The sequence below is a fragment of the Salmo salar genome, chromosome 02 (genome assembly GCF_965601325.2).
Source record: "Salmo salar chromosome 02, fSalSal1, whole genome shotgun sequence".
Classification (NCBI taxonomy): Eukaryota; Metazoa; Chordata; class Actinopteri; order Salmoniformes; family Salmonidae; genus Salmo; species Salmo salar.
In genome coordinates, this window is record NC_138292.1 from 5,010,740 (window position 1) to 5,036,595 (window position 25,856).

General features: G+C 42.3%; 1 protein-coding gene and 1 long non-coding RNA gene across 18 annotated transcripts in view; both read right to left on the reverse strand.

Annotated features, from left to right (window-relative positions):
* LOC106606175 (protein MTSS 1) overlaps positions 1–25,067 on the reverse strand; it is a 162,505-nt gene extending 137,438 nt beyond the window's left edge. For all 5 annotated transcript variants that reach the window (XM_082959183.1, XM_082959182.1, XM_082959180.1 and 2 more), the window contains exons 1-3: positions 24,532–25,067; positions 19,917–19,978; positions 12,023–12,096 (exon numbers count right to left, since the gene is read on the reverse strand). In XM_082959183.1, the coding sequence (XP_082815309.1) occupies positions 12,023–12,096; positions 19,917–19,978; positions 24,532–24,603 (208 nt within the window). In that variant the 5' untranslated portion in view covers positions 24,604–25,067. The remainder of the gene's footprint in view (positions 1–12,022; positions 12,097–19,916; positions 19,979–24,531) is intronic.
* LOC145859535 (uncharacterized) lies at positions 14–6,304 on the reverse strand. 13 transcript variants are annotated; one of them, XR_014379757.1, is made up of 6 exons: positions 5,776–6,302; positions 4,633–5,664; positions 3,202–4,521; positions 1,409–3,090; positions 603–672; positions 14–52 (listed from the first exon to the last, which is right to left on the reverse strand). It is a non-coding gene; the product is annotated as an uncharacterized LOC145859535 (long non-coding RNA). The 13 variants fall into 13 exon arrangements; XR_014379742.1 differs by having other exon boundaries at positions 603–3,090; positions 5,776–6,303; XR_014379756.1 differs by lacking the exon at positions 14–52 and having other exon boundaries at positions 589–3,090; positions 3,202–4,168; positions 4,280–4,521; positions 5,776–6,304.
* Positions 25,068–25,856: the final 789 nt, after the last annotated feature.

Below are 25,856 nucleotides of genomic sequence, written 5' to 3' on the forward strand. Positions count from 1 at the left end.
CTGACTCTACTACTATAACCTAGTGTTACCTCTCTGACTCTACTACTATAACCTAGTGTTACCTCTCTAACTGACTCTACTACTATAACCTAGTGTAACCTCTCTAACTGACTCTACTACTATAACCTAGTGTAACCTCTCTAACTGACTCTACTACTATAACCTAGTGTAACCTCTCTAACTGACTCTACTACTATAACCTAGTGTTTCCTCTCTAACTGACTCTACTACTATAACCTAGTGTAACCTCTCTAACTGACTCTACTACTATAACCTAGTGTTTCCTCTCTAACTGACTCTACTACTATAACCTAGTGTTACCTCTCTAACTGACTCTACTACTATAACCTAGTGTTACCTCTCTAACTGACTCTACTACTATAACCTAGTGTAACCTCTCTAACTGACTCTACTACTATAACCTAGTGTAACCCTCTCTGACTCTACTACTATAACCTAGTGTTACCTCTCTAACTGACTCTACTACTATAACCTAGTGTTACCTCTCTAACTGACTCTACTACTATAACCTAGTGTAACCTCTCTAACTGACTCTACTACTATAACCTAGTGTTACCCTCTACTGACTCTACTACTATAACCTAGTGTTACCTCTCTAACTGACTCTACTACTATAACCTAGTGTTACCTCTCTGACTCTACTACTATAACCTAGTGTTACCTCTCTGACTGACTCTACTACTATAACCTAGTGTTACCTCTCTAACTGACTCTACTACTATAACCTAGTGTAACCTCTCTAACTGACTCTACTACTATAACCTAGTGTAACCTCTCTAACTGACTCTACTACTATAACCTAGTGTTACCTCTCTAACTGACTCTACTACTATAACCTAGTGTAACCTCTCTAACTGACTCTACTACTATAACCTAGTGTTACCTCTCTAACTGACTCTACTACTATAACCTAGTGTAACCTCTCTAACTGACTCTACTACTATAACCTAGTGTAACCTCTCTAACTGACTCTACTACTATAACCTAGTGTTACCTCTCTAACTGACTCTACTACTATAACCTAGTGTAACCTCTCTAACTGACTCTACTACTATAACCTAGTGTAACCTCTCTAACTGACTCTACTACTATAACCTAGTGTTACCTCTCTAACTGACTCTACTACTATAACCTAGTGTTACCTCTCTAACTGACTCTACTACTATAACCTAGTGTTACCTCTCTAACTGACTCTACTACTATAACCTAGTGTAACCTCTCTAACTGACTCTACTACTATAACCTAGTGTAACCTCTCTGACTCTACTACTATAACCTAGTGTTACCTCTCTAACTGACTCTACTACTATAACCTAGTGTTACCTCTCTAACTGACTCTACTACTATAACCTAGTGTAACCTCTCTAACTGACTCTACTACTATAACCTAGTGTTACCTCTCTGACTCTACTACTATAACCTAGTGTTACCTCTCTAACTGACTCTACTACTATAACCTAGTGTTACCTCTCTGACTCTACTACTATAACCTAGTGTTACCTCTCTAACTGACTCTACTACTATAACCTAGTGTTACCTCTCTAACTGACTCTACTACTATAACCTAGTGTAACCTCTCTAACTGACTCTACTACTATAACCTAGTGTTACCTCTCTGACTCTACTACTATAACCTAGTGTTACCTCTCTAACTGACTCTACTACTATAACCTAGTGTAACCTCTCTAACTGACTCTACTACTATAACCTAGTGTAACCTCTCTAACTGACTCTACTACTATAACCTAGTGTTACCTCTCTAACTGACTCTACTACTATAACCTAGTGTAACCTCTCTAACTGACTCTACTACTATAACCTAGTGTTACCTCTCTAACTGACTCTACTACTATAACCTAGTGTAACCTCTCTAACTGACTCTACTACTATAACCTAGTGTTACCTCTCTAACTGACTCTACTACTATAACCTAGTGTAACCTCTCTAACTGACTCTACTACTATAACCTAGTGTTACCTCTCTAACTGACTCTACTACTATAACCTAGTGTTACCTCTCTGACTCTACTACTATAACCTAGTGTTACCTCTCTAACTGACTCTACTACTATAACCTAGTGTAACCTCTCTAACTGACTCTACTACTATAACCTAGTGTAACCTCTCTAACTGACTCTACTACTATAACCTAGTGTTACCTCTCTAACTGACTCTACTACTATAACCTAGTGTAACCTCTCTAACTGACTCTACTACTATAACCTAGTGTTACCTCTCTAACTGACTCTACTACTATAACCTAGTGTAACCTCTCTAACTGACTCTACTACTATAACCTAGTGTTACCTCTCTAACTGACTCTACTACTATAACCTAGTGTAACCTCTCTAACTGACTCTACTACTATAACCTAGTGTTACCTCTCTAACTGACTCTACTACTATAACCTAGTGTAACCTCTCTAACTGACTCTACTACTATAACCTAGTGTAACCTCTCTAACTGACTCTACTACTATAACCTAGTGTTACCTCTCTAACTGACTCTACTACTATAACCTAGTGTTACCTCTCTAACTGACTCTACTACTATAACCTAGTGTTACCTCTCTAACTGACTCTACTACTATAACCTAGTGTAACCTCTCTAACTGACTCTACTACTATAACCTAGTGTAACCTCTCTAACTGACTCTACTACTATAACCTAGTGTAACCTCTCTAACTGACTCTACTACTATAACCTAGTGTTACCTCTCTAACTGACTCTACTACTATAACCTAGTGTTACCTCTCTAACTGACTCTACTACTATAACCTAGTGTTACCTCTCTAACTGACTCTACTACTATAACCTAGTGTTACCTCTCTAACTGACTCTACTACTATAACCTAGTGTAACCTCTCTAACTGACTCTACTACTATAACCTAGTGTAACCTCTCTAACTGACTCTACTACTATAACCTAGTGTTACCTCTCTAACTGACTCTACTACTATAACCTAGTGTTACCTCTCTGACTGACTCTACTACTATAACCTAGTGTTACCTCTCTGACTGACTCTACTACTATAACCTAGTGTTACCTCTCTGACTCTACTACTATAACCTAGTGTTACCTCTCTAACTGACTCTACTACTATAACCTAGTGTTTACTCTCTAACTGACTCTACTACTATAACCTAGTGTTACCTCTCTAACTGACTCTACTAATATAACCTAGTGTTACCTCTCTAACTGACTCTACTACTATAACCTAGTGTTACCTCTCTGACTCTACTACTATAACCTAGTGTTACCTCTCTGACTCTACTACTATAACCTAGTGTTACCTCTCTAACTGACTCTACTACTATAACCTAGTGTTACCTCTCTGACTGACTCTACTACTATAACCTAGTGTTACCTCTCTAACTGACTCTACTACTATAACCTAGTGTTACCTCTCTGACTCTACTACTATAACCTAGTGTTACCTCTCTGACTCTACTACTATAACCTAGTGTTACCTCTCTAACTGACTCTACTACTATAACCTAGTGTTACCTCTCTGACTCTACTACTATAACCTAGTGTAACCTCTCTAACTGACTCTACTACTATAACCTAGTGTTACCTCTCTAACTGACTCTACTACTATAACCTAGTGTTACCTCTCTAACTGACTCTACTACTATAACCTAGTGTTACCTCTCTAACTGACTCTACTACTATAACCTAGTGTTACCTCTCTAACTGACTCTACTACTATAACCTAGTGTTACCTCTCTAACTGACTCTACTACTATAACCTAGTGTTACCTCTCTAACTGACTCTACTACTATAACCTAGTGTTACCTCTCTGACTCTACTACTATAACCTAGTGTTACCTCTCTAACTGACTCTACTACTATAACCTAGTGTTACCTCTCTGACTCCACTACTATAACCTAGTGTTACCTCTCTAACTGACTCTACTACTATAACCTAGTGTTACCTCTCTAACTGACTCTACTACTATAACCTAGTGTTACCTCTCTAACTGACTCTACTACTATAACCTAGTGTTACCTCTCTAACTGACTCTACTACTATAACCTAGTGTTACCTCTCTAACTGACTCTACTACTATAACCTAGTGTTACCTCTCTAACTGACTCTACTACTATAACCTAGTGTTACCTCTCTGACTCTACTACTATAACCTAGTGTTACCTCTCTAACTGACTCTACTACTATAACCTAGTGTTACCTCTCTAACTGACTCTACTACTATAACCTAGTGTTACCTCTCTAACTGACTCTACTACTATAACCTAGTGTTACCTCTCTAACTGACTCTACTACTATAACCTAGTGTTACCTCTCTGACTCTACTACTATAACCTAGTGTTACCTCTCTAACCGACTCTACTACTATAACCTAGTGTTACCTCTCTGACTCTACTACAATAACCTAGTGTTACCTCTCTAACTGACTCTACTTCTATACCTAGTGTTACCTCTCTAACTCTACTACTATAACCTAGTGTTACCTCTCTGACTCTACTACTATAACCTAGTGTTACCTCTCTAACTGACTCTACTACTATAACCTAGTGTTATCTCTCTAACTGACTCTACTACTATAACCTAGTGTTACCTCTCTAACTGACTCTACTACTATAACCTAGTGTTACCTCTCTAACTGACTCTACTACTATAACCTAGTGTTACCTCTCTGACTCTACTACTATAACCTAGTGTTACCTCTCTGACTCTACTACTATAACCTAGTGTTACCTCTCTGACTGACTCTACTACTATAACCTAGTGTTACCTCTCTAACTGACTCTACTACTATAACCTAGTGTTACCTCTCTAACTGACTCTACTACTATAACCTAGTGTTACCTCTCTAACTGACTCTACTACTATAACCTAGTGTTACCTCTCTGACTCTACTACTATAACCTAGTGTTACCTCTCTAACTGACTCTACTACTATAACCTAGTGTTACCTCTCTGACTCTACTACTATAACCTAGTGTTACCTCTCTAACTGACTCTACTACTATAACCTAGTGTTACCTCTCTAACTGACTCTACTACTATAACCTAGTGTAACCTCTCTAACTGACTCTACTACTATAACCTAGTGTTACCTCTCTGACTCTACTACTATAACCTAGTGTTACCTCTCTAACTGACTCTACTACTATAACCTAGTGTTACCTCTCTGACTGACTCTACTACTATAACCTAGTGTTACCTCTCTAACTGACTCTACTACTATAACCTAGTGTTACCTCTCTAACTGACTCTACTACTATAACCTAGTGTTACCTCTCTGACTCTACTACTATAACCTAGTGTTACCTCTCTAACTGACTCTACTACTATAACCTAGTGTTACCTCTCTAACTGACTCTACTACTATAACCTAGTGTTACCTCTCTAACTGACTCTACTACTATAACCTAGTGTTACCTCTCTAACTGACTCTACTACTATAACCTAGTGTTACCTCTCTGACTCTACTACTATAACCTAGTGTTACCTCTCTAACCGACTCTACTACTATAACCTAGTGTTACCTCTCTGACTCTACTACAATAACCTAGTGTTACCTCTCTAACTGACTCTACTTCTATACCTAGTGTTACCTCTCTAACTCTACTACTATAACCTAGTGTTACCTCTCTGACTCTACTACTATAACCTAGTGTTACCTCTCTAACTGACTCTACTACTATAACCTAGTGTTATCTCTCTAACTGACTCTACTACTATAACCTAGTGTTACCTCTCTAACTGACTCTACTACTATAACCTAGTGTTACCTCTCTAACTGACTCTACTACTATAACCTAGTGTTACCTCTCTGACTCTACTACTATAACCTAGTGTTACCTCTCTGACTCTACTACTATAACCTAGTGTTACCTCTCTGACTGACTCTACTACTATAACCTAGTGTTACCTCTCTAACTGGGGCTACTCTGCTCTGATACTCCTGCATCATCAGTCATCATAAAACTCTAGTACTGCTTCTGTCCTTAAACCAGCCGGGGCTACAGGAAAAGACTTGTGTTCCTGCAGTGCCTGACGAATGTGTGTGTCCCTGAGCTCCTATTAATAGCCCTGTGTACAGCTGGAAGTGTCAGCCTGCCGGGATGAGAATGGCTTTTCTACAGCAGCTCTTTCTACAGCCAGCAGCTCTTTATACAGCCAGCAACTCTTTCTACAGCCAGCAACTCTTTATACAGCCAGCAGCTCTTTATACAGCCAGCAGCTCTTTCTACAGCCATCAACTCTTTCTACAGCCAGCAGCTCTTTATACAGCCAGCAGCTCTTTATACAGCCAGCAGCTCTTTATACAGCCAGCAGCTCTTTCTACAGCCAGCAGCTCTTTATACAGCCAGCAACTCTTTATACAGCCAGCAGCTCTTTATACAGCCAGCAGCTCTTTATACAGCCAGCAGCTCTTTATACAGCCAGCAGCTCTTTATACAGCCAGCAGCTCTTTATACAGCCAGCAACTCTTTATACAGCCAGCAACTCTTTATACAGCCAGCAGCTCTTTATACAGCCAGCAGCTCTTTATACAGCCAGCAGCTCTTTATACAGCCAGCAGCTCTTTATACAGCCAGCAGCTCTTTCTACAGCCAGCAGCTCTTTCTACAGCCAGCAACTCTTTATACAGCCAGCAGCTCTTTCTACAGCCAGCAGCTCTTTATACAGCCAGCAACTCTTTCTACAGCCAGCAGCTCTTTCTACAGCCAGCAACTCTTTCTACAGCCAGCAGCTCTTTATACAGCCAGCAGCTCTTTATACAGCCAGCAGCTCTTTATACAGCCAGCAGCTCTTTATACAGCCAGCAGCTCTTTCTACTTTCTACATCCAGCAACTCTTTCTACTTTATACAGCCAGCAGCTCTTTCTACAGCCAGCAACTCTTTCTACTTTTTACAGCCAGCAGCTCTTTCTACAGCCAGCAACTCTTTCTACTTTCTACATCCAGCAGCTCTTTATACAGCCAGCAGCTCTTTATACAGCCAGCAGCTCTTTCTACTTTCTACATCCAGCAACTCTTTCTAGTTTTTACAGCCAGCAGCTCTTTCTACAGCCAGCAACTATTTCTACTTTTTACAGCCAGCAGCTCTTTCTACAGCCAGCAACTCTTTCTACTTTCTACATCCAGCAGCTCTTTATACATCCAGCAGCTCTTTATACACACTTACACATACTTATACACACGCACAAGCACACACAAACACACACACACACAAGCACACACACACACACACACACACACACACACACACACACACACACACACACACACACACACACACACACACACACACACACACACACACACACACACACACACACACACACACACACACACACACACACACCCTGAAGCTGGTAGGGTGGGTTTGATACGATATTATCATGATACTTAGTTGCAAATACAATATGTATTGCGATTCAATACTGTGATTTTATTGCGATTAGATTTTATTCCAAACATATTGCTCAACATCCGTCTGCTGCAGAGGGACAAGAGAGAGCAATGAGAAAACCAGTTTTGATCAGTCATAGAAATAAAAGTGCTGAAAACAAATAGTCTCCCTGTTTAAAAAGAAGACAGAGTTTAGGTGCAGGTATCAAAACGATACAATACGATGTATCCTAAAAATGTATATCCCGATAAGTAGCTGTATCGATTTTTCCCCCATCACTAGTTCCCTGTATGAGGAAGTGTAGCCTACTGATGCCAGATGTGGTGTGTGTGTGTGTGTGTGTGTGTGTGTGTGTGTGTGTGTGTGTGTGTGTGTGTGTGTGTGTGTGTGTGTGTGTGTGTGTGTGTGTGTGATTGAGATCAGTGGTAGGCAGGGTGGAGAGGGCCGTGTGGGCAGAGAGAGGGCGGTGTCACGGCTTCAAACAGCAGCCTGAGGGATTTACTACCCACAGGATCAACCACCTGATCCCTTCATATTCCCCACCCCTGCTCAACCCCTTAAACCAACATGGCCGCCACTGCACCAGCAGACAGACCTGGGTCCAAATAATTCAAGCAGGCTGCTCAAGAAAACATTAGCCATAGTACTGCAAGGAGTCAAGAATCACTGTGTGGTAGGCTGCTGATAGGTTAACACTAGTCTTTCTAGAATCTCTACTCTGTGGACCTGAAACATTCCACAGCCAACTACCCCCCCATTCAACACAAAGGCAAAAGCCCTCTGAAGACCAGGGGTTATGGGGTTATGCCCCTTCCCCTGTCAGCCAGTGAGCTCAGGTGCTTGGCTAAAGTGGTGGAACTCCCAGGGTTTTAAAACAGAATGACCCCTGAACCAATAGGGAATGGGAACAAGACGAAAATTACCACATGTTGTGGTGGGCTAACTATAGTCTAATAATTACCACATGTTGTAGTGGGCTAACTATAGTCTAATAATTACCACATGTTGTAGTGGGCTAACTATAGTCTAATAATTACCACATGTTGTAGTGGGCTAACTATAGTCTAATAATTACCACATGTTGTAGTGGGCTAACTATAGTCTAATAATTACCACATGTTGTAGTGGGCTAACTATAGTCTAATAATTACCACATGTTGTAGTGGGCTAACTATAGTCTAATAATTACCACATGTTGTAGTGGGCTAACTATAGTCTAATAATTACCACATGTTGTAGTGTAGTGGGCTAACTATAGTCTAATAATTACCACATGTTGTAGTGTAGTGGGCTAACTATAGTCTAATAATTACCACATGTTGTAGTGGGCTAACTATAGTCTAATAATTACCACATGTTGTAGTGGGCTAACTATAGTCTAATAATTACCACATGTTGTAGTGTAGTGGGCTAACTATAGTCTAATAATTACCACATGTTGTAGTGTAGTGGGCTAACTATAGTCTAATAATTACCACATGTTGTAGTGTAGTGGGCTAACTATAGCCTAATAATTACCACATGTTGTAGTGGGCTAACTATAGTCTAATAATTACCACATGTTGTAGTGGGCTAACTATAGTCTAATAATTACCACATGTTGTAGTGGGCTAACTATAGTCTAATAATTACCACATGTTGTAGTGGGCTAACTATAGTCTAATAATTACCACATGTTGTAGTGGGCTAACTATAGTCTAATAATTACCACATGTTGTAGTGGGCTAACTATAGTCTAATAATTACCACATGTTGTAGTGGGCTAACTATAGCCTAATAATTACCACATGTTGTAGTGGGCTAACTATAGTCTAATAATTACCACATGTTGTAGTGGGCTAACTATAGTCTAATAATTACCACAAGTTGTAGTGGGCTAACTATAGTCTAATAATTACCACATGTTGTAGTGTAGTGGGCTAACTATAGCCTAATAATTACCACATGTTGTAGTGTAGTGGGCTAACTATAGTCTAATAATTACCACATGTTGTAGTGGGCTAACTATAGCCTAATAATTACCACATGTTGTAGTGGGCTAACTATAGTCTAATAATTACCACATGTTGTAGTGGGCTAACTATAGTCTAATAATTACCACAAGTTGTAGTGGGCTAACTATAGTCTAATAATTACCACATGTTGTAGTGGGCTAACTATAGTCTAATAATTACCACATGTTGTAGTGGGCTAACTATAGTCTAATAATTACCACATGTTGTAGTGTAGTGGGCTAACTATAGTCTAATAATTACCACATGTGGTAGTGGGCTAACTATAGCCTAATAATTACCACATGTTGTAGTGTAGTGGGCTAACTATAGTCTAATAATTACCACATGTTGTAGTGTAGTGGGCTAACTATAGTCTAATAATTACCACATGTGGTAGTGGGCTAACTATAGCCTAATAATTACCACATGTTGTAGTGGGCTAACTATAGTCTAATAATTACCACATGTTGTAGTGGGCTAACTATAGTCTAATAATTACCACATGTTGTAGTGTAGTGGGCTAACTATAGTCTAATAATTACCACATGTTGTAGTGTAGTGGGCTAACTATAGCCTAATAATTACCACATGTTGTAGTGGGCTAACTATAGTCTAATAATTACCACATGTTGTAGTGTAGTGGGCTAACTATAGTCTAATAATTACCACATGTTGTAGTGTAGTGGGCTAACTATAGTCTAATAATTACCACATGTTGTAGTGGGCTAACTATAGTCTAATAATTACCACATGTTGTAGTGTAGTGGGCTAACTATAGTCTAATAATTACCACATGTTGTAGTGTAGTGGGCTAACTATAGCCTAATAATTACCACATGTTGTAGTGGGCTAACTATAGTCTAATAATTACCACATGTTGTAGTGTAGTGGGCTAACTATAGTCTAATAATTACCACATGTTGTAGTGTAGTGGGCTAACTATAGTCTAATAATTACCACATGTTGTAGTGGGCTAACTATAGTCTAATAATTACCACATGTTGTAGTGTAGTGGGCTAACTATAGTCTAATAATTACCACATGTTGTAGTGTAGTGGGCTAACTATAGCCTAATAATTACCACATGTTGTAGTGTAGTGGGCTAACTATAGTCTAATAATTACCACATGTTGTAGTGGGCTAACTATAGTCTAATAATTACCACATGTTGTAGTGTAGTGGGCTAACTATAGTCTAATAATTACCACATGTTGTAGTGTAGTGGGCTAACTATAGCCTAATAATTACCACATGTTGTAGTGTAGTGGGCTAACTATAGTCTAATAATTACCACATGTTGTAGTGGGCTAACTATAGTCTAATAATTACCACATGTTGTAGTGGGCTAACTATAGTCTAATAATTACCACATGTTGTAGTGGGCTAACTATAGTCTAATAATTACCACATGTTGTAGTGGGCTAACTATAGTCTAATAATTACCACATGTTGTAGTGTAGTGGGCTAACTATAGTCTAATAATTACCACATGTTGTAGTGGGCTAACTATAGCCTAACAATTACCACATGTTGTAGTGTAGTGGGCTAACTATAGCCTAATAATTACCACATGTTGTAGTGTAGTGGGCTAACTATAGTCTAATAATTATCACATGTTGTAGTGGGCTAACTATAGTCTAATAATTACCACATGTTGTAGTGTAGTGGGCTAACTATAGTCTAATAATTACCACATGTTGTAGTGGGCTAACTATAGTCTAATAATTACCACATGTTGTGGTGGGCTAACTATAGTCTAATAATTACCACATGTTGTAGTGGGCTAACTATAGTCTAATAATTACCACATGTTGTAGTGGGCTAACTATAGTCTAATAATTACCACATGTTGTAGTGGGCTAACTATAGCCTAATAATTACCACATGTTGTAGTGGGCTAACTATAGTCTAATAATTACCACATGTTGTAGTGGGCTAACTATAGTCTAATAATTACCACATGTTGTAGTGGGCTAACTATAGTCTAATAATTACCACATGTTGTAGTGGGCTAACTATAGTCTAATAATTACCACATGTTGTAGTGGGCTAACTATAGTCTAATAATTACCACATGTTGTAGTGTAGTGGGCTAACTATAGCCTAATAATTACCACATGTTGTAGTGGGCTAACTATAGTCTAATAATTACCACATGTTGTAGTGTAGTGGGCTAACTATAGTCTAATAATTACCACATGTTGTAGTGGGCTAACTATAGTCTAATAATTACCACATGTTGTAGTGGGCTAACTATAGTCTAATAATTACCACATGTTGTAGTGGGCTAACTATAGTCTAATAATTACCACATGTTGTAGTGGGCTAACTATAGTCTAATAATTACCACATGTTGTAGTGTAGTGGGATAACTATAGTCTAATAAATCTACCTCAGCCAGGATGTTCAACTTCACACAGGATTCCATCACAGGACGTTCAGCATGAACAACAGAACAGTAGAACAGACTTCCTAATTCCGCTGATTCTGCTTCCATTGTCTATGGGGCTGTATGAGTGCTTATGTTCAAGACCTCTTGCACCTCATACAGGTTCCCCTCTCCCCTCACCCCCCCCCCCCCATCCCCTCACCCCTGGACGGGTACAAGGTCTTACCTCGTGTGTTGGTGGCCAGGTCAGCCACTTTCTGAAAGGCATCCAGGAACGCTGCAGCTGCAACCACGGTCGCTCTGAAAACAGAAACAGAAGCAGAACCCAGCTGGTCACGCTTTGGTCCTCATTTAAACTACCCTTAACTGAAGTGAACACACATGTACCGACCAACCCACCGGGCACATGATTAGCCATGGGCACCGTCCCAAACAACACCCTTATTCCCTATGGTGCAGTACGATACAAAAGTAGTGCACTTTAGGGAATAGGGTGCCATTTGGGACGTAAATACGGTTGGACCTGGTTGAAGCCGTTAGCTATCTCTATCTGAGATCTGTTGTTTCAAGGGAAATGGTCAGGGGTTGCTAGTTATTAAAGCGTTATTAGGCTTATACCGTTAGCTGATGTTCATTCACAACAAGACAATAAGAATGTGGTTCCTTTCTGTCTGTCTGGCCACGGGCCTCACTTTAACATCTCTGTTAATGGCCCTTATTAATGGCCGTGATAACAGGCAGCGATGGGGCCTACAGACTTCAGCTTTTCATCATAGTGGAACTAGAGGTCTGAATGGCTCGGCTGTTGAAATGTTTGGAATGTCTTGTCTGGCTGCAGTGTGTGGAAAGGAGCCGTCTGAAATCTAGGTAGCTCATCAGAGTCACTGTGCTTTGACTGCTGAGGTACGTCACGTGATTAAGATCTCAGGGTTAGGGCTAGTAAGACGTAGGCAGGGCTGTTAACTAGTCGTCTTGGATATCAGCAGTAGTTTCTCTGTGACACACACACACACACACACACACACACACACACACACACACACACACACACACACACACACACACACACACACACACACACACACACACACACAGACACACAGACACAGACACACAGACACAAACGATTGTTGACTGGTCTTGGATTACATCTACATGAGATAGAAGTACTATCAGTCTCCAGGCTATGTGACGCAAACAAAAGCAGAAACCGTGTACTATCCAAACACACTAGACACGAACACACCTCTGGAGCTCTGAGAACAATGCCAGTAGTCAGAGTGACTGGAGGTGACGTAGATACGGAAACACATGTGTCTGTCAGACCAGTAAGGCATGTCCAGAGCTTAGCTGATGATAACAGTGACAGTAGGTGACGTTGATCTGTAAACATTGTTTCAGCGTGTCATCTTAGCGTGCCAAGGACTTATGCAGCTCTGCTTGCTCATAAAACATACATTCAAGTACAACTATGTCCCAAATGACAACTGATCCCCTACATTAGTCCACTTCTTTTGACCAGGGCCCCACACTAGAACAGTGTGGTTGGACAACATAGTCTACACTACAGACCACACAGAGGCCATGGAGTAGTCTACACTACAGACCAACCCAGGCAACTCCCTAGTCAAGCTTAATTAATGGGGCATCATCAATATGTACATGTCATCCACCTACAATGCACTGCAGCAACCCATCACAACCCTCATTCCTCTCAGTCCCCATCATTACCCTCATTCTTCTCAGTCCCCATCATTACCCTCATTCCTCTCAGTCCTCATCATTACCCTCATTCCTCTCAGTCCTCATCATTATCCTCATTCCTCTCAGTCCCCATCATTACCCTCATTCCTCTCAGTCCTCATCATTACCCTCATTCCTCTCAGTCCCCATCATTACCCTCATTCCTCTCAGTCCCCATCATTACCCTCATTCCTCTCAGTCCTCATCATTACCCTCATTCCTCTCAGTCCTCATCATTACCCTCATTCCTCTCAGTCCTCATCATTACCCTCATTCCTCTCAGTCCCCATCATTACCCTCATTCCTCTCAGTCCCCATCATTACCCTCATTCCTCTCAGTCCTCATCATTACCCTCATTCCTCTCAGTCCCCATCATTACCCTCATTCCTCTCAGTCCTCATCATTACCCTCATTACTCTCAGTCCCCATCATTACCCTCATTCCTCTCAGTCCTCATCATTCCTCTCAGTCCCCATCCTTAACCTCATTCCTCTCAGTCCTCATCATTACCCTCATTCCTCTCAGTCCTCATCATTACCCTCATTCCTCTCAGTCCTCATCATTACCCTCAGTCCATGGCCATATTGACTGTTTCTGTTACAGAATGTACGGCCCAAATGTCACCCTCTTTCGGAAGTTTATATACACTTTAGCCAAATACATTTAAACTCAGTTTTTTCACAATTCCAGACATTTAATCCGAGTAAAAATTCCCTGTCTCTTAGGATCCCCACTTTATTTTAAGAATGTGAAATGTCAGAATAATAGTAGAGAGAAATATGTATTTCAGCTTTTATTTCTTTCATCACATTCCCAGTGGGTCAGAAGTTTACATTCAATTAGTATTTGGTAGCATTGCCTTTAAATTGTTTAACTTGGGTCAAATGTTTCGGGTAGCCTTCCACACGCTTCCCACAATAAGTTGGGTGAATTTTGGCCCATTCCTCCTGACAGAGCTGGTGTAACTGAGTCAGGTTTGTAGGCCTCCTTGCTCGCCCTCAGCGCCCACACTTGGGTTGGGTCGGGCTGTGATGGCCACTCCAATACCTTGACTTTGTTGTCCTTAATCCATTTTGCCACAACTTTGTAAGTATGCTTTGAGTCATTGTCCATTTGGAAGACCCATTTGCGACCAAGCTTTCACTTCCTGACTGATGTCTTAAGATGTTGCTTCAATATATCCACATCATTTTCCTCCCTCATGATGCCATCTAATTTGTGAAGTGCACCAGTCCCTCCTGGAGCAAAGCACTCCCACAACATGATACTGCCACCCCCGTGCTTCATGGTTGGGATGGTGTTCTTTGGCTTGCAAGCCTCCCCCTTTTTCCTCCAAACATAACAATGGTCATTATGGCCAAACAGCTCTATTTTTGTTTCATCAGACCAGAGGACATTTCTCCAAAAAGTATGATCTTTGTCCCCATGTGCACAGTAAACTTCTGACCCACTGGAATTGTGATACAGTGAATTATAAGTGAAATAATCTGTCTGTAAACAATTGTTGGAAACATTACTTGTGTCATGCACAAAGTAGATTTCCTAACCGACTTGCTAAAACTGTCGTTTGTTAACAAGAAATTTGTGGAGTGGTTGAAAAACGAGTTTTAATGACTCCAAGCTAAGTTTATGTAAACTTCCGACTTCAACTGTATATAGGGCACTACTTTTATGGGCCCTGGTAAAAAGTACTGCCCTACATAGGGAATATGGTGCCATTTGGAACGTAGAGTCTGTCCCAGAACAACAGAATTCTTTATCAACTCAAAAGTTATACGTCTGATATGAAATGACGAACATCCGTTCGACCAGGAAGGAACAACACTGTCCTTATCAACCTGTAATGGTATTACCACAGACTGTGTTGTAGCGGGTTGGCGCTAACCACTACACACAAGGGTGTGTTGCTAGTCTCTGGCGGGAAAATATACACACACATTCACACACACATGCACTCGCCCACACACACACAAAGACATACAGACGCACACACTCCACAAGCACATTCCATTTTATTTAAAGGGAGAGGAGAGCCACTACAGGGGAAAACTCTGGTTGTGTTAGTCTCTGTTGGATACTACTGTGCACTATATAGGGAATAGGATGCAATTTGGGACGTACACATATTGTGATTACACAGTAATACACACCAACCAAATATTTTCTGAAACATTATGTTGGGTGAAGTTGTAAAAAAAAGCAACGGATGGATTTAAAAACTATAATTAGATAACTTCCTAGAAGGCAGTGTGGAAGAGGACAGCTAAATGACAGAGCACTTAACCCTACCCTAACATTATTACAGCACTTAACCCTACCCTAACATTATTACAGCACAGAACCCTACCCTAACATTATTACAGCACTTAACCCTACCCTAACATTATTACAGCACAGAACCCTACCCTAACATTATTACAGCACTTAACCCTACCCTAACATTATTACAGCACAGAACCCTACCCTAACATTATTACAGCACAGAACCCTACCCTAACATTATTACAGCACTTAACCCTACCCTAACATTATTACAGCACTTAACCCTACCCTAACATTATTACAGCACTTAACCGTACCCTAACATTATTACAGCACTTAACCCTACCCTAACATTATTACAGCACTTAACCCTACCCTAACATTATTACAGCACTTAACCCTACCCTAACATTATTACAGCACAGAACCCTACCCTAACATTATTACAGCACAGAACCCTACCCTAACATTATTACAGCACTTAACCCTACCCTAACATTATTACAGCACAGAACCCTACCCTAACATTATTACAGCACTTAACCCTACCCTAACATTATTACAGCACTTAACCCTACCCTAACATTATTACAGCACTTAACCCTACCCTAACATTATTACAGCACTTAACCCTACCCTAACATTATTACAGCACAGAACCCTACCCTAACATTATTACAGCACAGAACCCTACCCTAACATTATTACAGCACTTAACCCTACCCTAACATTATTACAGCACTTAACCCTACCCTAACATTATTACAGCACTTAACCCTACCCTAACATTATTACAGCACAGAACCCTACCCTAACATTATTACAGCACTTAACCCTACCCTAACATTATTACAGCACTTAACCCTACCCTAACATTATTACAGCACTTAACCCTACCCTAACATTATTACAGCACTTAACCCTACCCTAACATTATTACAGCACTTAACCCTACCCTAACATTATTACAGCACTTAACCCTACCCTAACATTATTACAGCACTTAACCCTACCCTAACATTATTACAGAGTAAGACACGCTGCCATTCAGCCTGTCCTCCCATTCTACCAGCGGAGATCACCAGAGAGGTGGGTAGAGGTAGTAGACTGGGTGATTCTACCCAGCAGAGATCACCAGAGAGGTGGGTAGAGGTAGTAGACTGGGTGATTCTACCCAGCAGAGATCACCAGAGAGGTGGGTAGAGGTAGTAGACTGGGTGATTCTACCCAGCAGAGATCACCAGAGAGGTGGGTAGAGGTAGTAGACTGGGTGATTCTACCCAGCAGAGATCACCAGAGAGGTGGGTAGAGGTAGTAGACTGGGTGATTCTACCCAGCAGAGATCACCAGAGAGGTGGGTAGAGGTAGTAGCTAGACCAGTGTTTAGTGGGACATCTCAGCCCTCAAACCAACAGACAGAGAAGACAATGGAGCAGAAGTACATCCGACAGTTTCTTATTTTCCATCTAGAGACATCCATCATCCTGTTTATTTATTTATGCATTTGTTTTTTTGTGTGTACTTTTTACCCCTTTTTCCTGGTACAAATTGGTAGTTATTCTTGTCCCATCGCTGCAACTCCCCTACGGACTCGGGAGAGGCGAAGGTCGAGAGCCGTGCGTCCTCCGAAACACGACCCTGCCAAGCCGCACTGCTTCTTGACACACTGCTCGCCTAAACCCGAAAACCAGCCGCACCAATGTGTCGGAGGAAACACCATCCAGCTGGCGACTGAAATCAGCTTGCAGGCGCCCGGCCCGCCACAAGGAGTTGCTAGAGCGCAATGGGACAAGGAAATCCCGGCCGGCCAAACCCTCCCCTAACCCGGACGACGCTGAGACAATTGTGCGCCGACTCATGGGTCTCCCGGTCACAACACAGCCTGGGATCGAACCCCGGTCTGTAGTGACGCCTCAAGCGAAGCAGTGCCTAACAGGCTGACTACACCGCCGCGCGCGTGCGCTGCAAAATAAATGTAGAAATCTATATTATTCAATTATTGCACCCACACTGCTTGCGCGAGCCAACGAGCGTCTGCGTTGCCAAGGGCTAAAATAGAAGTCAGTTCTATTTCTGACGCAGATCGCGCTGCAAGTCCTGCCTCTCCTATCTCCTCATTGGTTTATAGAAGCAGGTACCCACGTGCCATCTCTTCATTGGTTATACCCACTTGGGTGACTGAAAGACAAACGAGGTCAGTGGCAGTAATGCACCTAATTTATGAAAGTTGCCAATCGCAATATAAAGTCAAGAGAAGAAAAAGCCTGGAAGGAGGAGAGATGACTAGAAACGATTCGGTTGACCGTTTTATGTGTTGATTAATTGGTGGAGTAGAGGACCTTGTGCATTTCAGGTAAAATAACAACTCAATGTTTATATCCCAGGACAAATTAGCTAGCAACAGCAAGCTAGTTAAATAGGACAAATTAGCTAGCAACAGCAAGCTAGTTAAATAGGACAAATTAGCTAGCAAGTGCAAGCTAGCTAGCTAAATTGCCATAAATGTTTATTGACTTTCGACATGTCTCCAAATTAATATAATTGGTTCACAGTTTGTTTTGATATTTTAACCTGCGTGTCGTGATCGCGTTTGGTGTGGTGGGACAAAATACATTTATGCACGATGGCGCATGCGCACAGCCGGTTTTGGTTCCGTGTCAGACCGCTGCGCCACTCGGGAGGACATCCATCCTGTTACAGCCACAGCTGCTCTACAATTCCACCCAGACACAGCAAAGATCACAGAGACCTGCACTTCAGTGTCTGGTATGGGGGTCAGGGGGTTTAGGCCTAGGTGACGCAATCCATCACAGCTGCCCTACACTATTAGCAACTACACCGTAGTTCAACCACAGCTGCACTACACTATTAGCAACTACACCGTAGTTCAACCACAGCTGCACTACACTATTAGCAACTACACCGTAGTTCAACCACAGCTGCACTACACTATTAGCAACTACACCGTAGTTCAACCACAGCTGCACTACACTATTAGCAACTACACCCGTAGTTCAACCACAGCTGCACTACACTATTAGCAACTACACCGTAGTTCAACCACAGCTGCACTACACTATTAGCAACTACACCATTGTTCAACCACAGCTGCACTACACTATTAGCAACTACACCGTAGTTCAACCACAGCTGCACTACACTATTAGCAACTACACCGTAGTTCAACCACATCTGCACTACACTATTAGCAACTACACCGTAGTTCAACCACAGCTGCACTACACTATTAGCAACTACACCGTAGTTCAACCACATCTGCACTACACTATTAGCAACTACACCGTAGTTCAACCACATCTGCCCTACAATTCCACCCATTACAGATCTCAGACAGGTGGGTAGAGGTTGGAGGTTGGGGCAGAACCAATAATGATGGACAGTTGGAGACAGCTCTTTTCTAGGACTTATCCTGCAGCATGACAGTTATTGGACAGCTCTTTTCTAGGACTTATCCTACAACATGACAGTTATTGGACAGCTCTTTTCTAGGACTTATCCTACAACATGACAGTTATTGGACAGCTCTTTTCTAGGACTTATCCTACAACATGACAGTTATTGGACAGCTCTTTTCTAGGACTTATCCTACAACATGACAGTTATTGGACAGCTCTTTTCTAGGACTTATCCTACAACATGACAGTTATTGGACAGCTCTTTTCTAGGACTTATCCTGCAGCATGACAGTTATTGGACAGCTCTTTTCTAGGACTTATCCGACAACATGACAGTTATTGGACAGCTCTTTTCTAGGACTTATCCGACAGCATGACAGTTATTAAGGATCTACCTGTGGTAATAATGAGATGGTCCTGACTGTGGTCTTGCTGAGAGTCTACCTGTGGTCTTGCTGAGGGTCTACCTGTGGTCTTGCTGAGAGGTCTACCTGTGGTCTTGCTGAGAGTCTACCTGTGGTCTTGCTGAGGGTCTACCTGTGGTCTTGCTGAGAGTCTACCTGTGGTCTTGCTGAGAGTCTACCTGTGGTCTTGCTGAGAGTCTACCTGTGGTCTTGCTGAGAGTCTACCTGTGGTCTTGCTGAGAGTCTACCTGTGGTCTTGCTGAGAGTCTACCTGTGGTAATAATGATGACTCACCTGAGTTGAGATTGTAGTTTCCCAGCCTTGCTGATAAAGTCTTCCCAGATGGGGTAGCTGTTCTGTGGAAACAAACACAAAGTACAGGAATATCAGAACATCTTGTTTTCCCTGAGCACAACATCTGTCAGAAACACAAAACAACATGATAACAAAACACACACACCAAAACACTTTTTTAAACCTTTATTTTACCAGGTAGTCCCATTGAGGTAAAAATAGCTATTTTCCAAGCCAGACCTGCTTATCAAAGTGATGATGGACTAACCGATTAGACTTTATATTGACTATATTTAATAAACACACGGTAATGAACACACGGTAATGAACACACGGTAATAAACACACGGTAATGAACACACGGTAATGAACACACGGTAATGAAACACACGGTAATGAACACACGGTAATGAACACACGGTAATGAAACACACGGTAATGAACACACGGTAATGAACACACGGTAATGGACACACGGTAATGGACACACGGTAATGAACACACGGTAATGAACACACGGTAATGGAACACACGGTAATGAACACACGGTAATGAAACACACGGTAATGAACACACGGTAATGAAACACACGGTAATGAACACAGCGGTAATAAACACACGGTAATGGACACACGGTAATGGACACACGGTAATGGACACACGGTAATGAACACACGGTAATAAACACACGGTAATGAACACACGGTAATGGACACACGGTAATGGACACACGGTAATGGACACACGGTAATGGACACACGGTAATGGACGGCCCTCTATTCGGCAAATCTGACCACGATTGCATCTTGCTCTTCCCCTCCTATAGGCAGAAACTCAAACAGGAAGCACCTGGAAGCACCTGAGGACCATTCACCGCTGGACTGACCAATCGGAATCTACGTTTCAAGATTGTTTTGGTCACGTGGACTGGGATATGTTCAGAGTAGCTTCAGAAAATAATATCGACACATATACCGATACGGTGAATGAGTTAATCAGGAAGTGTATAGGAGATGTTGTACCCACTGTGACTATTAAAACCTAACCCAACCAGAAACTGTGGATATATGGGAGCATTCGCGCAAAACTGAAAGCCCAAACCACCGCATTTAACCAGGACAAGAGGACTGGGAATATGGAAGAATACAAACAGTGTAGTTATTCCCTCCGCAAAGCAATCAAGCAGGCTAAACGTCAGTATAGGGACAAAGTTGATTCCCAGTTCAACGGTTCAGACACGAGATGTATGTGGCAGGGTCTACAGACAATCACGGATTATAAAAGGAAGACCAGCCACGTCGCGGACACCGACGTCTTGCTTCCAGACAGGCTGAACATCTTCTTCGCCCGCTTTGAGGATAATAAAGTGCCACCGACGCGGCCCGCTACGAAGGACTGTGGGCTCTCCTTCTCCGTGGCCGACGTGAGTAAGACATTTAAGCGTGTTAACCCTCGCAAGGCTGCCGGCCCAGATGGTATCCCTAGCCGCGTCCTCAGAGCATGCGCAGACCAGCTAGCTGCTAACAGATATAGTCAATCTCTCCCTATCCCAGTCTGTTGTCCCCACATGTTTCAAGATGGCCACCATTGGCCCTGTACCTAAGAAAGCAAAGGTCATTTAACTAAATGGCTATCGCCCCGTAGCATTCACCTCATCATGAAGTGCTTTGAGAGAATAGTCAAGGATCATATCACCACCACCTTACCGGCCACCCTAGACACACTTCAATTTGCTTACTGCCCTAATAGATCCACAGACGATGCCACCACACTGCACACTGCCCTGTCCCATCTGGACAAGAGGAATACCTATGTAAGAATGCTGTTCATTGACTATAGCTTAGGATTCGACACCATATTACCCTCCAAGCTCATCATCAACCTCGAGGCCTTGGGTCTGAACCTCACCCTGTGCACCTGGGTCCTGGACTTCCTGATGGGCCGCCCCCAGGTGGTGAAGGTAGGAAACAACACTTCCTCTTTGCTGATCCTCAACACTGGGGCCCCACAAGGGTGCATGCTCAGCCCCCTCCCGTACTCCCTGTTCACCCATAACTGCGTGGCCAAGCACGCCTCCAACTCAATCATCAAGTTTGCAGACGACACAACAGTATTAGGCTTGATTACCAATGAGACAGCCTACAGGGAGGAGGTGAGGGCTCTGGGAGTGTGGTGCCAGGAAAATATCCTCTCACTCAACGTCAACAAAACTAAGGAGATGATCGTGGACTTCAGGAAACAGCAGAGGGAGCACCCCCCTATCCACATTGATGGGACCGCAGTGGAGAAGGTGGAAAACTTCATGTTCCTTGGCGTACACATCACTGACAAACTGAAATGGTCCACCCACACGGACAGTGTGGTGAAGAAGGTGCAACAGCACAACAGCTCCTCTTCAACCTCAGGAGGCTGAAGATATTTGGCTTAACACCTAAAACCCTCACAAACTTTTACAGATGCACAATTGAGAGCATCCTGTTGGGCTGTATCACCGCCTGGTACAGCAACTGCACCGCCCACAAGCGCAAAGCTCTCCAGAGGGTGGTGGGGTCTGCCCAACGCATTACTGGGGGAAAACTTTCCTCCCTCCAGGACACCTACACCACCCGATGCCATAGGAAGTCCAAAAAGATCATCAAGGACATCAACCACCTGAACCACTGCCTGTTCACCCCGCTATCATCCAGAAGGCGAGGTCAGTACAGGTGCATCATAGCTGGGACCGAGTGACTGAAAAACAGCTTCTATCTCAAGGCCATCAGACTGCTAAACAGCCTTCACCAGCACATCAGAGGCTGCTGCCTATAGACATAGATTAGGGATCACTGGCCACTTCTAGAAATGGATCACAAGCCACTTTAATAATGTTTCTGTATCTAGCATTACCCATCTCATATGTATAAACTGTACTCCACACTATTCTACGGTATCTTAGTCACTTTTAAATGTTGTTTACATATTGCATCACCCATTTCATATGTATATACTGTATTGTATTCTGTACTATACCACTGCCTGTTAAACAGCCATCTCCAGCACATCAGAGGCTGCTGCCTACAGACATAGATTAGGAATCACTCGCCACTTTAAGGAAATGAAACACAAGCCACTTTAATAATGTCTCCGTATCTTGCATTACTCATCTCATATGTATAAACTGTACTCTATACTATGCAACGGTATCTTAGTCACTTTAATTGTTTGTAAATATTGCATCCCCCATCTCATATGTATATACTGTACTCTATACTATGCCATTGTATCTTAGTCCAATGCAGCTCTGACATATATGTATATATATTCCTAATCCATTCCTTACTTAGATTTACATGTATTTTGGGTATATGTTGTGGAACTGTTAGATATTACTGCACTGTCGGAGATAGAAGCACAAGCATTTCACTACACCCGCAGTAACATCTGCTAAACACGTGTATGTGACCAATAAAATGTGATTTGATTTGAGTAGTGTAATACTCAGACTATGCTGTCATCCGGGAGGCTGAGGAGAAGGTAAGTAAGGATGCTGTGTCTGATAATGATTTGTAGCATTAGTGACCTTAGGAATGTCACCCTGTGTAACACTATACCGCCATAACACAGGAGACAGAGACGGAGAGAGAGAGGGAGAGAGAGAGAGAGAGAGAGAGAGAGAGAGAGAGAGGAGAGAAAGAGAGCGAGAGAGAGAGAAAGAGAGCGAGAGAAGAGAAAGAGAGCGAGAGAGAGAGAAAGAGAGCGAGAGAGAGAGAAAGAGAGCGAGAGAAGAGAAAGAGAGCGAGAGAGAGGAGAGAAAGAGAGAGGAGAGAAAGAGAGGAGAGAGAGAAAGAGAGCGAGAGAGAGAAAGAGAGCGAGAGAAGAGAAAGAGAGCGAGAGAGAGAGAAAGAGAGGGAGAGAAGAGAAAGAGAGCGAGAGAGAGGAGAGAAAGAGAGGAGAGAGGAGAGAAAGAGAGGAGAGAGAGAGGAGAGAAAGAGAGAGAGGAGAGAAAGAGAGGAGAGAGAGAAAGAGAGCGAGAGAGAGAAAGAGAGCGAGAGAGAGTGAGAGGAGAGAAAGAGAGAGAGGAGAGAAAGAGAGAGAGAGAGAGAAAGAGCGAAACACACACCCATACAAACACACACAGCTCCTTAGCATCAGTAGTTGATGAATATTTCAAGAGCCTTGAAGGCAGAGACCCCCTGCTGAACAATAACCTAGATACCCACAGCAACAATAGATTCAGAGGTGAAAAATATACATTTCATAGCATAACACTGCATTTGACATTGGAAGAAAACACCCAAGCCTCATCCATGTATAACCCCATTCTAGTATTTTTGTTTGACTCAATAAACTTCAGTCAATAGGCTTCATAGCTCGCCGTTTGGCCTGAAGCGCAAGCAGCTAGCCATGACATGACATGACATGATGATGCCTTGTCATTATCTGAAGCAACTGTCAAAAACACTGACAGCCAGCTAACGTTATGTACTTAGCTAGCTAGCTAACCTTAGTGGCCATTCCTACAGAACAGGTTACTGAATTAGTTCATATGGAGTTAGAGAAGTAGCTATTAGCTATCTATCTAGGTTATGTACACTGTTATAAACCAAATGATTCAGAACGGATAGGTTTGACTTACTTTCATGTCGCCTATCACACTTTGGAAAAGTCCCCCCAGTGCACTGCATTCTTTCTCAATAACAGCCTCCATTTTTCTGGACAACTGAGTACTGGTCAGTCTGACCGTCAAGCTGGACAGCTCCTGGACGTAAGAGTTGAAAGAAACCTCGGCTGTTTGAATACAAATCCTCGGTTATTTAATACAAATAATTTCGCTTTAGTTAACTATTCACCGAACGAGTGAAAAGACCTTGACTTGATGCAGAAACGAATAAAGCCGCTCCAGCCTATATCTTGATCGGCTCAGTCAAACGCTCTCGGACAAGAGGTGAGACTGAGAGAAGAATAGTCGCTGACGAGATTTAAAACCCAATCGCTTCTCCACTCACGGTCCATGATTCTCCAAATGACACAATTCTCGAAACGTATTTAATACAACATGTATAGATATAGATCCGATAGTCTCTGGAGATTCAACGTAAACAACAAAATGATCTACACAGCTCCGTCTCAGAAGCTCAGTGTATTACAATGCAATTTCAGCTGGTCGAGTCCGGAGACTATGAGAAGATCTCAATACCAAAACATACTCCTGGCGTCCTCTCTGCTCTCCTCGTCTCCTTCTCAAAACCCATTGGAGGAGAAGGTACGAGGGGCGGGACCTCTGGCTTTCTCATCCAATGGGTTTTGAGAAGGAGACGATGAGCGCGTAGAGAGGACGCCAGGAGTATACTTTCTTTCCTAAAGGTACAGAGCGCATACCCGAACAGCGAAATGCACCCCCCTCCTGGCTTTGACGCGTACTCGTATTGGCTTCTCGCCTTTTGCTCGAGATAGTTTATAAAAGGAACTATTTCTAACTTTCTCAACTCATCATAACGGCTATTTAAAACGGGAGAGAATATTGGATCCGATTTAGCAACAAAATTGTTCATGGAAATCTACAAAAACACTATACACACAAACACTCACTCACACTCACACACACTAACTACAATGACTCTCACACAAAGCCTACACACATTCACATACTGTACACTACTGCCGCGTTCAAAACAACTGTGAACTCGGAAAAATACGAGGTCAAATCATTGAGCTTCAGGTCGGAAATTCGGAGCTCTAGAAAGAGCCCCGAGTTCCCGAGATGGAATTCCTAGTTGGATGACCGTTCAAATCGATTTTTCCCAGTCGGAGCTCGTTTTGTTTCCGAGTTCACAGCAGTGGCGATTTTAGCATGTCAATATTGGTGGGGCAAACAATTTTTACTTGTATTTATCAAAGCCACTACACAACACTACACAATACATTAATTGCACTATAATGGTGAATTCCAGTGGTGTAAAG